The sequence below is a fragment of the Mustela putorius genome, unplaced genomic scaffold (assembly GCF_011764305.1).
Source record: "Mustela putorius furo isolate JIRA1106 unplaced genomic scaffold, ASM1176430v1.1 tig00003942_pilon_pilon_pilon, whole genome shotgun sequence".
NCBI lineage: Eukaryota > Metazoa > Chordata > Mammalia > Carnivora > Mustelidae > Mustela > Mustela putorius.
In genome coordinates this window covers 10651101-10666534 of record NW_025422087.1, presented here as the reverse complement: position 1 = coordinate 10666534, position 15434 = coordinate 10651101, and the positions used below count along the sequence as shown (strand labels likewise).

At 36.5% G+C, this 15434-nt stretch overlaps 1 protein-coding gene across 1 annotated transcript in view; it reads left to right on the top strand.

The window, feature by feature from the left end:
- The window catches only part of CCDC169 (coiled-coil domain containing 169), a 49469-nt gene extending 45039 nt beyond the window's left edge, over window positions 1–4430 (top strand). The window contains 2 exon segments of the mRNA XM_004828383.3: window positions 2217–2236; window positions 2239–4430. Coding sequence (XP_004828440.2) covers window positions 2217–2236; window positions 2239–2315 — 97 coding nt within the window. The 3' untranslated portion in view covers window positions 2316–4430.
- The last annotated feature ends 11004 nt before the right edge of the window (window positions 4431–15434 follow it).

The following is a 15434-nucleotide window of genomic DNA, read 5'->3' as shown; positions in this document are numbered from 1 at the left end:
TTTATTTTTATTGAAAAAAAACTTTTTATTGTGTTGTTTTTGTCACCATAAAATACATCATTAGTTTTTGATGCAGTGTTCCAAGATTCATTGCTCTATGCAATACGTGTCCTTCTAATACCCACCACCAGGCTCACTCATCCCCCCACTCCCTCCCCTCCCTCCCCTCAGTTTGTTCCTCGGAGTCCACAGTCTCTCATGGTTCAGCTCTCCCTCCTATTTCCCCCAACTGACTTTTCCTCTCCCCCTAATGTCCCCCCTGTTACTCCTTATGCTCCACAAGTAAGTGAAACCGTATGATAATTGACTTTCTCTGCTTGACTTATTTCACTCCGCATAATCTCCTCCAGTCCCGTCCATGTTGATGCAAAAGTTGGGTATTCATCATTTCTGGTGGCTGAGTAATATTCCATTGTACATACTGACCACATCTTCTTTATCCATTTGTATATTGAAGGACATCTTGGCTCTTTCCACAATTTGGCAATTGTGGACATTGCTGCTATAAGCATTGGGGTACATAGGGCCCTTCTTTTCACTACCTCTGTTTTAAAGACTATTCTTCCCTATTTGATTGTCATGCACCCTTTTAAAAAATCAACCATAGACATATGAGTTTATTTCTAGACTCTAAGTTCTAATCCATTGATCTATAAATCCTACATGCTGTCTTCATGACTCAGTTTTCGGTAAGTTTTGAGATAAATGATTGTAATTCCTCCAATTTAATTCTTTTTCAAGATTTTTTTGGTGGGCACCTGGGTGGCTTGGTCGTTGAGCATCTGCCTTCAGCTCAGTTCATGATCCCAGGGTCCTGGGATTGAGCCCCGCATCGGGCTTCCTGCCTGGTGGGAAGCCTGCTTCTCCCTCTCCTACTTCTCTGCTGTGTTCTCTCTCTCTTGCTGTGTCTCTCTGTGTCAAATAAATAAATAAGATCTTAAAAAAAAAAAAAAAAAAGATTGTTTTGGTTGTCCAGAGTCCCTTTAATTTCCATATGAATATTTGGGTCAGTTTTTCAATTTTTTCATAGGAATACCACAAAGCTGGGGAAAGGGGTCTAGGGCAAGTTAAAATACTACAAAGTTCAATGTTTTTGCTGAGTTTCAGCTCTGTGTGTGTGTTGTATGTGGTACATACTGTGTTTAATGAATTCTCTAGAATTGCTTCAAGTCCTTGATTAATTTCCAGAGCTCTGAAAAAGTTGCTTCTCACCATTTTTGCCAATTTTCCCATTGCTTTTATGGAGGAACGAATTTTCTAAAGTCATTCTGTCATTTTTCCTGACATCACTCCCTGAGTAAAACATTTTTGAAAAGCACCTTGCAGGGAATTGAAGCTGACTCTACTCTTAAGTAAGAGGGTGGGAAAGTTGGCTTTATAAAGACATGTAAATCAATAAAGGAAAGATGGCCCCATGGAAATCCAAGAACAGGAATTCCAAAATAACTGGGCCCACAGATATTAAAACTAGAGGTCAAGGAATCTTTAAAAGTCTGAGCAGAACTTCATAGTTCTTCACTTTAGTTGTCTGCCATACAGAAAAGTAGTTAAAGGAATAGACATTGAACTCAGCCTTTCTGGATTCAAATTCTTGATCCGCTTACAGACTATATAACCTTGTTTTCTCACCTATCTAACAGGGCTAATAATCAAACATACATCATAGGGATTTTGTGAGGTTGATATGAATCAATTAATAATTAGAATTTAGAATAGTTCCTGATATAACTTATGTGCTTTAAAACTGTTGCTGTTATTATTTCAACTAGTTCAGTCTTCTACTTCACTTTTCTTCTCATTATCAACTGCCATCTTCACTCTCTATATCTTTTTAATATCACAGACCTTGCTATGTCTTAGTTTCAATTTTATTATAATTTTAGGTAACATACCTTTGGGTTACTCATGAATCTTATTTCTTTATTCTCCCTGCCCTACTTAATGGCTTCTATTTTCTTAGCTTTAATTCATATTTCCAGAGGCAATATCAGAATGGCCCCTCTTATCCCTCTTTGGTCAGAGCTTTCTACATTAGGACACCTCATGGACTCCTTCCTGGCTTTTGGATTATCTGCCCTTGAGTTGGTTTTCTCTCTATCTGTTAATGAGATATTATGGTATAACATATGGCTGTTTACGTTGGTACTATAAGCATATGTTTTTGTGATACACAATGATGACTTTAAAATAATGATTAACACTTGTTTTTATTTCAGGGGAAGATATAAACCAGTTAACCAAAGACAATGAATGCCAAGAGAGGACCAGTAAAAAAGATTACAAGATCAAACCATCTTCCAAAACTCAATCTGTAATTCTAGAACTGGGCGGATTTCTATTTCTTTCCTCTTTTCATATGTAATATTCAACTTGTGAAGTTAATGTTTAACTCATTTTTCAGGGAATGAAATAGATAAGAAAGAACTATCAAACTTCTTTTTAGCTCCTTTTCCAGAAGTTTATTCCTTTGCCTTATGAAAGTAATTTTCTAAGTGATCTTAAAATATCTAATAGCATTGCTTATGATTTTAAAAATATCCTAAAAAGCCTGAAGGTTGGCATTATTACACTTACTTTTAATAATATATCCATAATCTGTGCTGATAGTAACATTGCTGTATTAGATTTGGTTTCTAGTTGACTAGAAATGTGAATAATGTGAATTCATGAAAACATTTTGCTGTTATAGGCCATATCATGTTCAGATCTTTTAAACTTATGGTTTAAACAAAACTACAGATCAGATGGAGTTTAAACTTTGATTTGAACTATGATGGTGTTATGGAAATAGCCTTCAATCAGTAATCAGCTTGGTTATAATTCCCAACCTGCCATGAACTTAGGAGATCTTGGACAGGTTCCACTTTCTCATCTTTATGTCCCACATCTGTAAAATGATGGCGGCAAATGATACAACCTCTAAGGTCTGTACTTTGCTAGAAAACCAGTATTTATTCAACTACAAGGTCCTATTACTTAGCACATAGTGATTTAAATCATTTTATGATGTTTCTTACTTCATAGTGATGGCATAATTCTTTAGACCATACATTGCAAGCCTTCACAATACTTAAGTCTCAATGTGGAGATAGACTGAGGAGAGGAGAGAGGTTTGTTTAAGGGATTAATGCAGTTTATTGTATTTTTCTATATATGTTTAGGTTGTTTTATAACTTTTACCTAGGTTTGGAACATACCTATGATTTATTTGCCCAACTTAATAAGTAAAATTACTGGGACTTTATATTTCTAGAAATAACTCACAGCTACCTTAGTTTCCCACTAATGGTATTCTCACCTTATATCTGGAACTAAAACTTCTATTCAATATCAACAGTAATGAATACTAAATACATTTCTATAATAACTTTTATACATATTCACTTTCTTTAAGGAAGCATTCACAAATTTCATGTAGACAATTCCTTTATGTGACTTTATAAAGTAATACAGAAAATACAAAGTAACTTTCTATAAATTATTCCAAACAGGAACTGTTTGGAAATATCTCCCCTGCTTTTTTGGGGGGGTGGGTGGAGAGCTAGTGAGAGAAGGGTGAGGGAGAAGCAGATCCCTTACTGAGCAGAGAACCTGATGTGGGGCTTGATTCTGGGACTCCAGGATCATGACCTGAGCCGAAGGTAGAGGCTTAACCAGCTGAGCCACACAGGCACCCCATCTCCCCTGTCCTTAAGCTAACTGCAGAGATCAGATACTATAACCCATATTATTAAACAAATAATAGATTTTTAAATCTTATACAATCTCTTTTAGCATTAGTAGCAAACTGATGACTTAAATTTTCATAATTATCATCTCAGAGTCAACACTAAAAAATAAATTTATTTCTATCATACAGAGCAAGCCATTGTGGGGATTGGATTTGGAATATTTAAAATTATCACCACTAGGACAGAATATTAGATGAAGTTCTTTTTATGGGGAATCTGTCATGTTTAAGCATTAGCTCTGCAGGAGCTACTCTGGGATACTTTCCAATGGCAGAAAAGGCCTGTCTTAAACAGAGGGATGGGGTATCATAAAGAACTGGTAGGGGGACTGTCTACCAGCTTGCCACCTCTAAGCTTCTGAGATTGAGTAAGTCACTTTTACTTTTCATTGCCTCACTTTCATCATTTGTAGAATTAGGAATAAATTTCTATGGAGATCAAGGATACTTACTGCATATTTATTTGTTTACTTTTTTATACCCTATTTCTAAAAAGGATTATGTTAGCTTTTACTAAATGTAGAGGTATAAAAACAATGATCATAAAAAAATGATCATAACGGATAACAGTTAATGTTTTGTGAGAATTCCCAACTAAAAAAAGCTCTAGCTTTTAAGATTTCTAGCAATAAGCACAAAGAATGAATGAATTATATAGCTCTCTCTCTCTCTCTTTTTTTTTTTTTTTGTAGAAGGAAAATACAAGAGAAGTTTTGCCTAGTTCTGAGGTTTAAAGATAATGTATCATGTGAAGTGTTATAAGAAAATGCAATTATTTATTGAAATAACTAGTGCAAAAAAGATAGCTTGGGATTTTAACTTTAAGACTGAAATATGTATTAATATCAGTGTTTTTTTAAAAGAGTTTAGAATTCATAAAGCAAAATATCATTAAACACTTAATATAATTCAAAATTTTGATGTCTAATATATTATAAAATATCAGTGTCATTTATAAGAACAAATGTTGCTATAAAAACTGCAGATGATGGTGAGTAAAAGCAAGGATGTGGAGAAATTGGAGCCCTTATATACTGCTCATGGGAATGTAAACTGACACAGCCACTTTGAAACAAATTTACCATATGGCCCAGCAATTCCACTCCCAGGTATATACCCTAGATGAAACCTATGTCTGTCTACGTACTAGGTAGGTCTACGTAATGAAAATTTAAGTCTACGTAAAAATGTGTTTACAAGTGTTTATAGCACCATTATTCATGATAACTAAAAAGTAGAAACAATCCAAATGTCCCATCAACTGATAAATAGATAAGCAAAATGTGGTATATCCAAACAATGGGGTATTACTCAGCAATAAGAAAGAATGAAGTACTGACATACGCTACAACTTGGATGGACCTTGAAAATATTATTCTAAATGAAAGAAGCCAGTCACAAGAGATCATATATTGTATAATTGCATTCATATGAAAAGTGCAGAATAGGCAAATCCATACAGACAAAAGTAGGTTAATAGTATTTGCCAAAGGCTGGGAAGCTGGGGGAAGGGTGAGTGATGGGAAATGACCGTTAATGTGTACAAGGTTTCTTTTTGGGGTGTGATGAAAATGTTTTAAAATTAATTGTGATGGTTGCACAACTGTAGAATACTAAAAAACATTGAGCACTTTAAATGAGTTAGTACCTCAATAAAGCTGTTATTAAAGAAAACAAATACTAAATATGCTAATATTTTAATAAATTAGCAGATAAATTTTAATGAAATGTTATTTGATCTTCCTCTGAAGATGTGATCTTAAAAATTAAGATGCATCATCATTTGGTGCTATTGTTGGGTGAAGAGCATAATTTTCAGCATGATTTTCCAACTAAAAAACTTTCAGATACTACACTAGTCAGAAACATAGTGAGGATTAAGGGCTACTTCCCAATATTTCCTTGATATCTTTTGAATAATTTCATTTCTTGCTTGATAATCTTGTGGAGATATTTATAAAACACCTTTTGATTTTTTATTCAGATTAGATTTTTTTTAATTTATGAAGTGCTATGTAGTTTTATGTCAGAGAAATTATTTCTGGTTTCATCATCTTCATTTGTTTTATCATGTGCAGCTAGACATTCCAAAGCAGAGTTATCTATTTCAATTTTAGTACCATGATATTTGTACTCTACTGGACAAGAAATTCTTTATTTTGGACTAAAAACTATCCTTTTAACAATCTTATCAATAACACTCTTTGGTTTCTTTTCTGTTATGTCCACAATAAGTAAGGACATGTCTGGACTTAAAATAGTCCACATATTATGTATCTTTTTTTCATAAATTAAGTAGTTATATAAATAATTTTGATCTTTTTAAAATACCATAATAACAGAATTATGACAACAATGATGCTAGGGGTTTGGTATTTAAAAAGCATAGTGGGATGCCTGGGTGGCTCATTTGGTTGAGCAGCAGACTCTTGATGTCAGTTCAGGTCATGATTTCAGGGTCCTGAGATCTGGCCCTATCTCAGGCTCCACACCCAGCACAAAGTCTGCTTATGTCTCTCCCTCCCCATCTGCCCCTCCATGTTCTCTCTCAAATAAATAAATGAATAAAGTATTTTTTAAATAAATAGATAACAAAAGCATGGAGTATACCAGAATACTAAAACTCTTGTTAAAATCACTAAACATAATTGAAGTACAAAAAAGTATTTTTAAAATAATAAAATACTACTTAAATGGAAGATCATTTCATGATAGTTGGGCACCATTTTAAAAACAAGTAGGATAATTTGATCTATGAATTAGAAAAATTTTGAATTTACAAAACATCCTTTTAATTTTATCAAAGGACTTTCATAGATATTATCTCAGTTACAGGAAAAGTCTTATTATCTGAAGAACCACCCAACAGTGAGTTTATCATTATTGGAAGTGTTCAAGACTAGGAGGCCCTTTGTCGGGGATATCATAGAAAAAATTCCTGCAGTGGGTGGAAGTTGGACTCAATGACTGCAAATATCCTTTCTGTGATTCCCTGCTTACTTATCAGATAAGGAAACTAGACAAAAAAATCACTTCCTAAAATATGATTGTGTCATATAGGCTGTACATATGGACTTTCAAAAACATTGCTTTACCAGTAGCCACAACTAACAAAATCAGCTATAATATTATTAATGGCCATTTGTTAAAAGTAGTCCAAAAGCAGTTACAGTTTTTCATCTGTAATAAGCAGTGGTTTTCCAAAAAGATAATTTTCAATGCTAATACATCTGAAGCTAAAAAATTCTAGTATACTGCTGGTGGGGGTATAAATTAATATAATTCTCTTGGAAAACAATTTGATTATATTCTCAAGTAGCCTTAATGTTCATACATTGACTCAATAATAGTATTTCTAATAATCTGTTCTAATGAAAAATCATACATATAGAAAACAGGAGGACAATCATTTTATCAGCATTTAAAATACCAAAAAATGGAGACTTCCTTAACATACAATTATATGCATAAGTGGATTCATCCTCTTGTGATTCATCCACATGGTTGATTATTATGTAGCCATCAGCACTTTCTATATTATATTGAAATTATTTCACCTCATATATTTCTTGCACTTAAAGCACTTCAGTGTCCTTTATCTCCAGCACTTAAATGAACAATTTTATTCATCATTTGTCACCAGTTAGCTTAGTACTTAAGTGGGTACTTAATATACTGTTTAATATACTTAGTACTTAAGTGGGTACTTAATATACTGTTTAACTTAAATGAATGTTTGCAAAACAGTTTATAATATCATGGGATGTCTTAATACTAAAATGTTAACACAATGATACAAAATCATTGATTTTAACTATTTAAACATATCTGTAGGAGAGGCTTACAGAAAAGGGACTTTAGTCTACTGATGCCAAAAGATGTGTTTCTATTCTACAAATTTACTGTCCACAACTCTACAGAAGAATGTGAGTTGGGCTCCAAATGGTGATCTAGCAAAAGGGGTAAAGGTGGAATGGAGACTTGTGGAGTAGAAGGGGAAGTAGAAAAGCTTGCTTGCTATCAGGTTTTTACTTCATTGAATGGAGATAGAAATCATCGATTTCAAATGTACCCTTATGGGTGTGTGGCACGGGGGTGGGGGGGGCGGGTAAAAGCCTTTTTACTCCAACAATTCTGATACGGTAATGTAATAAAAACAAGCAATAGAAATTACAGAACATCATAAGGTATTTAGAAAATGTATATTGACTTGCAAGTTAAAGTCTTGAAAGTGGCTGACAGCATTAGAGTAATGTTAAAAGAATTGAGACAAAGAATAAGTAAATAGTGGGAAGAGGTCAATGAAATAACCACTCTAGCATTTAGGAGCTTTCAAGGAGAATATTTTATCTCTATCCTTTCCTTCTCCTTGTCATTGCTACAACTTAGTTAAGCCTTTATTATAGCCAGATAGCTAGAGAAAGGTGGTAAAAATTTCATACTAGGATGTTGAGAGTCAGTTAGTAATGCTTACTGCTGACAGACATGGAGAATCCTTTGATCTTCCTAACTGGAGTTGACCTCTTTAATAACTGAACTCCTATGTTTAACTTCCTTGCTTATGCCCCTTTTATGGCTCTAACCACCTTCTATCCTAAATAATAGGTTTATTTTGTTGTATGTTTTGGATGTCTTTTCTGTTACAAAAGAGTTTGCTTCTAGTGCAGGTTTTGAGTCAGGGAAGGGCAGGATGTGGGTAGGGCCATGTCTTATTCATCTTTGTATCTCCATCAGAACTAAGCCCAGGGGCATGCATATTTTTGATGCTCAGTATATATTTGGAATGAAAAGGTGGATCTGGAATAAGGTAATTGTTCTATAAGGACTCTTCCACATAAGGAATTAAAAAGACTTGTAGTGTATGAAATATAAGAATGACAGCAAAATATCAACTAACAACCCAAGGACTGAGGTTGAACCCTAGTTTGAGAGTAACGATTACAATGATAACCTGCCGAGAGCTAAAGTTAAATGGGAAATATGGGGGCATTGCACTAAAAGAATTTTTTTAAAAGATTTTATTTATTTTATTTATTTATTTGACACAGAACAAGCAGGGGGAGCAGGAGAGGGAGAAGCAAGGGAGCCCGTAGCAGGGACTCAATTCCAGGATCCTGAGATCATGACCTGAGTCGAAAACAGTCACTCAACTGAATCACCTGGGTGCCCTATAACATTTTTTTTTAATGTTATCACCTAAATAAATTTTTTCACCTTAACCGCTGAATCTTACACTGCATAAAATGATTAGACAGAGCTTTGTCTTGTCTTTCTTGGTGGGGAGCTAAGTGTATTCTGGGAAGAAAGGAACAAAAGGATATTTGGTGATCAAATTGATAGACTGTGGTGAAAACTGCCATATGCTTACCAGACTTACCTTTTTTCTAGTGGGACAGAACAAGGCCACATTTTCCGTGTGGGAAACACACTGTCTACCAGTGCGTGGTGCATACATGACTTTATTTTTAGTGATCTATTTGTGAAAAACACTATAGGGTAGTGAGTAATGTATATGCTGCCATGTTTAGAAATAACATCTGTGAAGCTTTGTGTGCAGCTAGGTGTGGCCTTGTGATTGACTTTAAGCCAGTATAATCTAAACAATACATGATACATGTCGTTTCTGTGACTGGCCCGTAAAAACCTCCCAGGTGATCATTCTTCATTGTGCTTCTTGAGAATTTTGTTTGATGAGTGGACGTCTAGGGTTGAGAAGTAAATGCCAAGACTCCAGGGGATGGTAGAACCACAGATGGAAGACACTAGTGGGCCTGAATTATTGCACGTAGCCCACCTTTGGGGATCCACAGCTTTTAGAGTTCATTTGGAACAAACATAAGTATCCTGACATGGCTTCACAGTTCAAATAGTCAAAAGCTTTTAGTCAAAGTTTATGGTTTCTTGAATAATATAATTCCATCAAAATATTAGCAACTGAATGTATAAGAATTATTTGTTTCTTTGGCCTATACCTCTTTCTACCTAATGGCAGCTACCTTGCAGCTAATAGGTCAGGGTGTAAATTTAACACCCATAATCTGATCTTTGCCACAAGGCTGCTTTAGTGGCCTCCCGTTGCTCAAAACCCTTCTCTGTCTTACGTCTTGCTTTTTGGGGTCTAAAGACATTGGCCTTTCCAACCCTTGAATGCCCTTTGATGCCCAGATTTCTAGACTCTCCCTCAGACCCTATTTCTTTTTATTTCTCCTTGCAAACTGGCTAGTCATATCCTAAGTTCATCTTCTCTTCTGCCCTGTCAAAGGCAGTCAGTAACATGCCTCACAAATCGTTAGTGGTAGGTTGTCGGGAACATCTTTTCCTTGACCAGGTTTGGCAAGCACTCAGTCTGCTCTGTGTAACAGGGAAGTTCAGGCTTCTATTACACATTGCCCGATCTCCCACAACAGATCTGCTAAGTTAATGCCTCCCCACTTGCTTTATTTTAGTATTTTGTTAATGCAGCACCTAAATCCAAGTTATTCTGCATTATGACTATAAGAAACAATTCCAGACTTCAGAGGCATAACAAAAAGGTTTATTTCTCTCTCAGAGCATAATCCATTTAGGTTTTAGTAGCTAAAGAAAATTAAATTAAAAAAATCAGTAAGTAAGTAATCTTTATGTCTTGGGGGAAAGAAAAGAGAAAGGGAATGGGAGAAACACATAAAAGATTTCAAAATTATTGGTAGTATCTGCTAGGTGGGGTCATATGTATTTACATTTATATACTTTATATTGACATCTGTAATATGTTTACTCTTGGATATGTACAAAATTTCCCACAATAAAAAATAAAAATTACTCCTGACTTTTGAATCATTCATATACATCTAAGTATTCACAAGGAAAGTGTGAACTACATTTTTTTCTCCTTCATTTTATCCCCTACCTTCACATACAAGAAACTTCTCTCCTTTAAGACTGTCTGACTTCTTTGTGTTACAGAAATTCCTCCTGACTTCAAGTTGGCAGTCATTGTGACCAAAGAAAAACTAGTTATTTTGTAACTACGTGATCTGCTAGGTAGTAGAGCCCTAATCAATAATCCCAGTGGGGGCTGCTTCTAACGGCTCTGCTGTGTTGTTGCCCTGGGAGGATGCCCTCCCACTTAATCAGTGGCCAGCCTCTCTCTGAACTTTGTGTGACAGAGTCCCCCAACCAGCATTAGAGTGTTACTTTGGTATAGCTCCACAATTCCTAGCAAAGACTTGTGGTTAAAATGAGGACTTCGCCTCATTTTAATTTAGTTAAACTAACTCCTATTTTTTGAAAACAAATTGGTGTGGGGACGCCTGGTGGCTCAGTCAGTTAAGGGTCTGCCTTCAGCTCAGGTCATGATCCCAGTGTCCTGGGATCAAGTCCCACATTGGGCTCCTTGCTCGGCAGGGAACCTGCTTCTCCCTCTGCCTGCTGCTTCCCCTGTTTGTGTGCTCTCTCTTTCTCTTTCTGACAAATAAAATCGAAAAAAAAAATTGATGTGTTGGATGATGAGAAAACTGTCACCTCTTATTGAGATGATTATAGGACATCACTGAAAGTTGCCAATTTCTGACCTTTACTGCTGTCTGCTGGCAATGGTTCCTAATTCATCAGGGAATACATGTATTTATTGATCACCCTCTGTATTCTCGATATTAGGATATGAAGTCTAATAAAACAACCTCTGCCTTAACATTCTACTAGAACATAGTTCTAATTGTTGAACAGAAGTGTAAGATGAAATTAAGAATTCTTTGAGAATTTTCCTGTTGTCTTCCCAGATTGCTCACAAAAGGAGAAAGAGAGAGGGTAGTGTCAGAGAGACCCCGAGACAAGGGAAAGGAGAATGCTTAGGGTACGTGGTTGTCAGAACTGAACCTGCAGTTTGGGAGAACTAAGCCAGAGGCAGGAAGGAGACAGGCAAGCAGGAGAGGTCTGAGCCTTTTGGACACAGGGATCACAGGACAGGTAAAGTTTTTAGACTGAGGTCAGAATCAAAGAAGACCAGGGCAAAGATGAATTAGAAGCTGGGAAGGATCAGAGGAAATATCCAGGGGAGTTCCCAAATTAGTGATCTGTGCTCACAGAGGTTTTCTGGCAAATACTGTCCTTTAGAAGTAGCTCAGGATGTCTTGAGCCTTCAAATGATCTATCCCACTGGCCCTGAAGTTCCAAAGAATGAAATTACTCAACCTGATTGTGGAGCTCCTACACTGGACACTGTTGGGAGGAATCCCAGGACATTTTCAGGGAATAGAAACAAATCTAGTCAACTTGATTAAAAGCTGAATCTAGAAAGCCAAATTGGGCAAGATAACGTGGGCCCTAATGCCACAGTGAGGAATGAAAATTTAATTTGATAAACATAGGAGTCTTTGCACATTTTTTAACATGGAAAGGACAGGTTTAAAACATCTTTCATCTTTTCTGTGACACAACCAACACAATTTATACTAGTTTCCAACTATGAGATACCAACGTTGTTGTTTTGGTACAAACAATATTTTTTCCTTTCCTCCAAACCTTGTCTTTTTCTTTCTACTACAAAATGAGTAGCATTGTGAAATAGAGGACAGATCATAGACAGAAAGACCCGAACCCAAGTCTACATAGACCAGGCAGCTACTGATGTATTCAGATAAGTGCCTGCTGTGAGCCAGGCTAAGGTGATGGCAGCGGATAGTACAGACAGATTCTCTGTGCATGAGAGGAGAGAAAGATAAGTAAAAACAAATGCATGTGCTATGTAACATAGAAGGGTGCTATAAAGAAAAATCGAGTAAAGGATTAGATTCTGATAGGGAATGCTTGTGGTGACTTCATATCAAAAATAAATGAAATGGAGCAATCTGAGGGGAAAACAGATAAGAACATTCTAAGCAGAAGAAAGAACCGGGATGAAATGTTGATTTGCACTTACCTGGTACTCTCCAAAGAAGGCAGTGTGACTAGAGGTCTTGAAAAGTCGTAAGAATGGCAAAAGATACGTACGGTTGGAGAGGTAGAGTCAGATGATATAAAGTCTTGTTGGACATGGAAAAGAATTGGGATTTTTTTTCTGAGGGGATGATTTTGAGAAAGGGAGCTAATATTTCAGTTTCTATTTTCAAAGATTATTCTGCCTCTTCTATAATGAATTGCTTGAAAGGAGAAGGGGAAGTTGGCATATGTGGAAGTAAAATCACCTTCCTCAGTTAACATTATGAAAATATCCTTGCTTATAATTCTGTAATAGAGCTTAATGGTTAGTCAAGTTACGGTAGACTCCTGGATTTAATATTCCAAAGATAGTGTAAGCATAGTGTTCTAAAGTGTATTATCTCCCAGGTTTCGACACCAAATTTAAAAAAAATGAATTTAGTGCATTATTAAATGTAAAAAATTGTTAGTAAAATGATTGCAATTAGTTACTCCTCTGGCTTACTTACAAGAGTCCTACTTTTTAGAACATTGTTTGGGCCTCAGCATCTTTGAAAGGGAAGGGCAATTAGGTAATCTCTAGGGTCTCGTGGAGTTCTGAATTTCTGTGTTTCTGAGAACAAGCCAGGTAAGCATAATACTGGACATAGCTTTATACATATTAGTTCCTGTAAAATAGCTGGATGGGAAAATTCCCAACATTTTAAACATAGGTTCTTTTCAAGAGCTCATTTGAACAGACCATTATACTATAGTACTTACAAACCTATTCAGGGTTGTTTGCTTATTGTGAAGAATACACAGTTGGAAGGGAAAATAATGTAAAGCATATACTCTGAATGCTAATAATCTTAAATGACCAGAAAACTATATATTTAAAAGTTTTTATTTATTTATTTGAGAGAGAGCAAGAGAATATGAACAAGGTGAGGGGCACAGGGGGAAGCAGACTCCCCACGGAACAGGAAGTCCGATTCGGTGCTTGTTCCTGGGACTCCAGGACCATGACCTGAGCCAAAGTCAAATACTAAACCCACTGAGCCACCCAGGGACCCCAGAAAGCTGTATTTTAAGAAACAACTTAATTTGGAGTGCCAGTTTTATTTTTATCTGAGAGAGAGAGTGCAAGTGGTGGGGCGGGGCAGAGGGAAAGGAAGAGGATCTCAAGCGGACCCCACACTGAGGGCAGAGCCCAACGTAGGCTGGGATCCACGCCCCTGAGATCATGACCTGAGCTGAAACCAAGAGTCAGACACTCAACTGACTGAGGCACCCAGGTACCCCTTGAGTGTAGGTTTTAAAGTACATTTCTCTGTGTAGAATTATTCTTGTCCTATTTTATAATTCATCAGATTCAATTTTCCATCAAGAGTATAATTAGTGTATTATTTTTGGTAACTACAGAGAGCATCCATCTGCCCACTTTGCTGCCCAGTAATACATGTATGACTCAATGTTAAAGGTGACAAAGAATTAAATGCTTTGCATTCTATGTTATAACTTAGAAGGTTTATAGTAGAGTTTCTCAATCTCAGCACTCAGGACATTTTGGGTCAGATAATTCTCTGTTGTACGAGGCTGTCCTGTGTATTATGGGATGTTTAGTAGCATCCCTGACCTCTACCTATTAGATACCAGTTGTGACAACCAAGAAATGGCAAATATCCCTTGGGGGGGCAAAATCACCCCCAGTTGTTTTATAGAAGATATCTGCTTCTTTGTCTCTATTTTAGGAGATTGGAAATTTAAAATATCTAAGTTGATTCTATGAAGTTTGTAATCTTATATTTTGGATACTGGAGAGATTTCTTTTTTCTTGCTTTTTCCAACAAAGGAATGGTTATTCCTTCTCACATAGACTTGGGGGCATTGCCTCCTCCAATTTAAAAACAATGAGTTGGCTGCTGGGGTGGCTCAGTAGGCTATACGTCTGCCTTCAGCTCAGGTCATTGATCTCAGGGTCATAGGACCCAGGCCCACATCCGGCTCTCTGCTCAGCAGGGAGCCTGCTTCCCTCTCTCTCTGCCTGCCTCTCTGCCTACTTGCAATTTCTTGCTCTGTCAAATAAATAAATTAAATCTTTAAAATAAAATAACAATGAGTCTGTGTCCATTACAGCAGTGTCTTTGTCAATATTAGATCAGATTTGCTCATCTCCACCCCTGGAGCAATGCCTTGATTATCATACAGGGGGGAAATGCTGAAAGCTGCCTCAGTTCACCCTCTGTCCCCAACACAGTGCTTGGGCACTTTTGCCCAATATTGGTAAAAAAACTAACTGCCGCAGATATTTATCCAGATACTCAGTTTCCTATTAACTGGAAAAACAAAGAGCCAAAATTCATTAACTATTAAAATGTGTACATATACTTCCAAAAATATTGCAGGATGATTCCATCAGAAACATCTGCACACCTTTTCTTCCCCCTCAAAATCAGAGAACTACAATAATATTTTTGCACGTTCTCATGGTCAATATCAGGCCTTCAGAACATAGCACGACCTGATCAGGGAACCAACCAAAGACTTGCCCAGATACAGCAGGCACTGGTAATTCTAGGAGAGCACATTTGTGTAACATGTTCAAGTGAAATCCAGAGTCTAGGGAAATCCAAAGTGACAAACCACCAGATACCATTCTCTACCTCATTCTCATGCACCACCCCCCAAACCTTAACTTTTGGCAATGGGAACAGTAGTTAAGACCTGCCAGAGAAAGGATTCCCCTACAGGTCCTGGCACTCCCATCAAATGTCTAGCAAAGGCTGAATAAATTGAGTTACACAGCAAGAGCTACCAGAAGGCT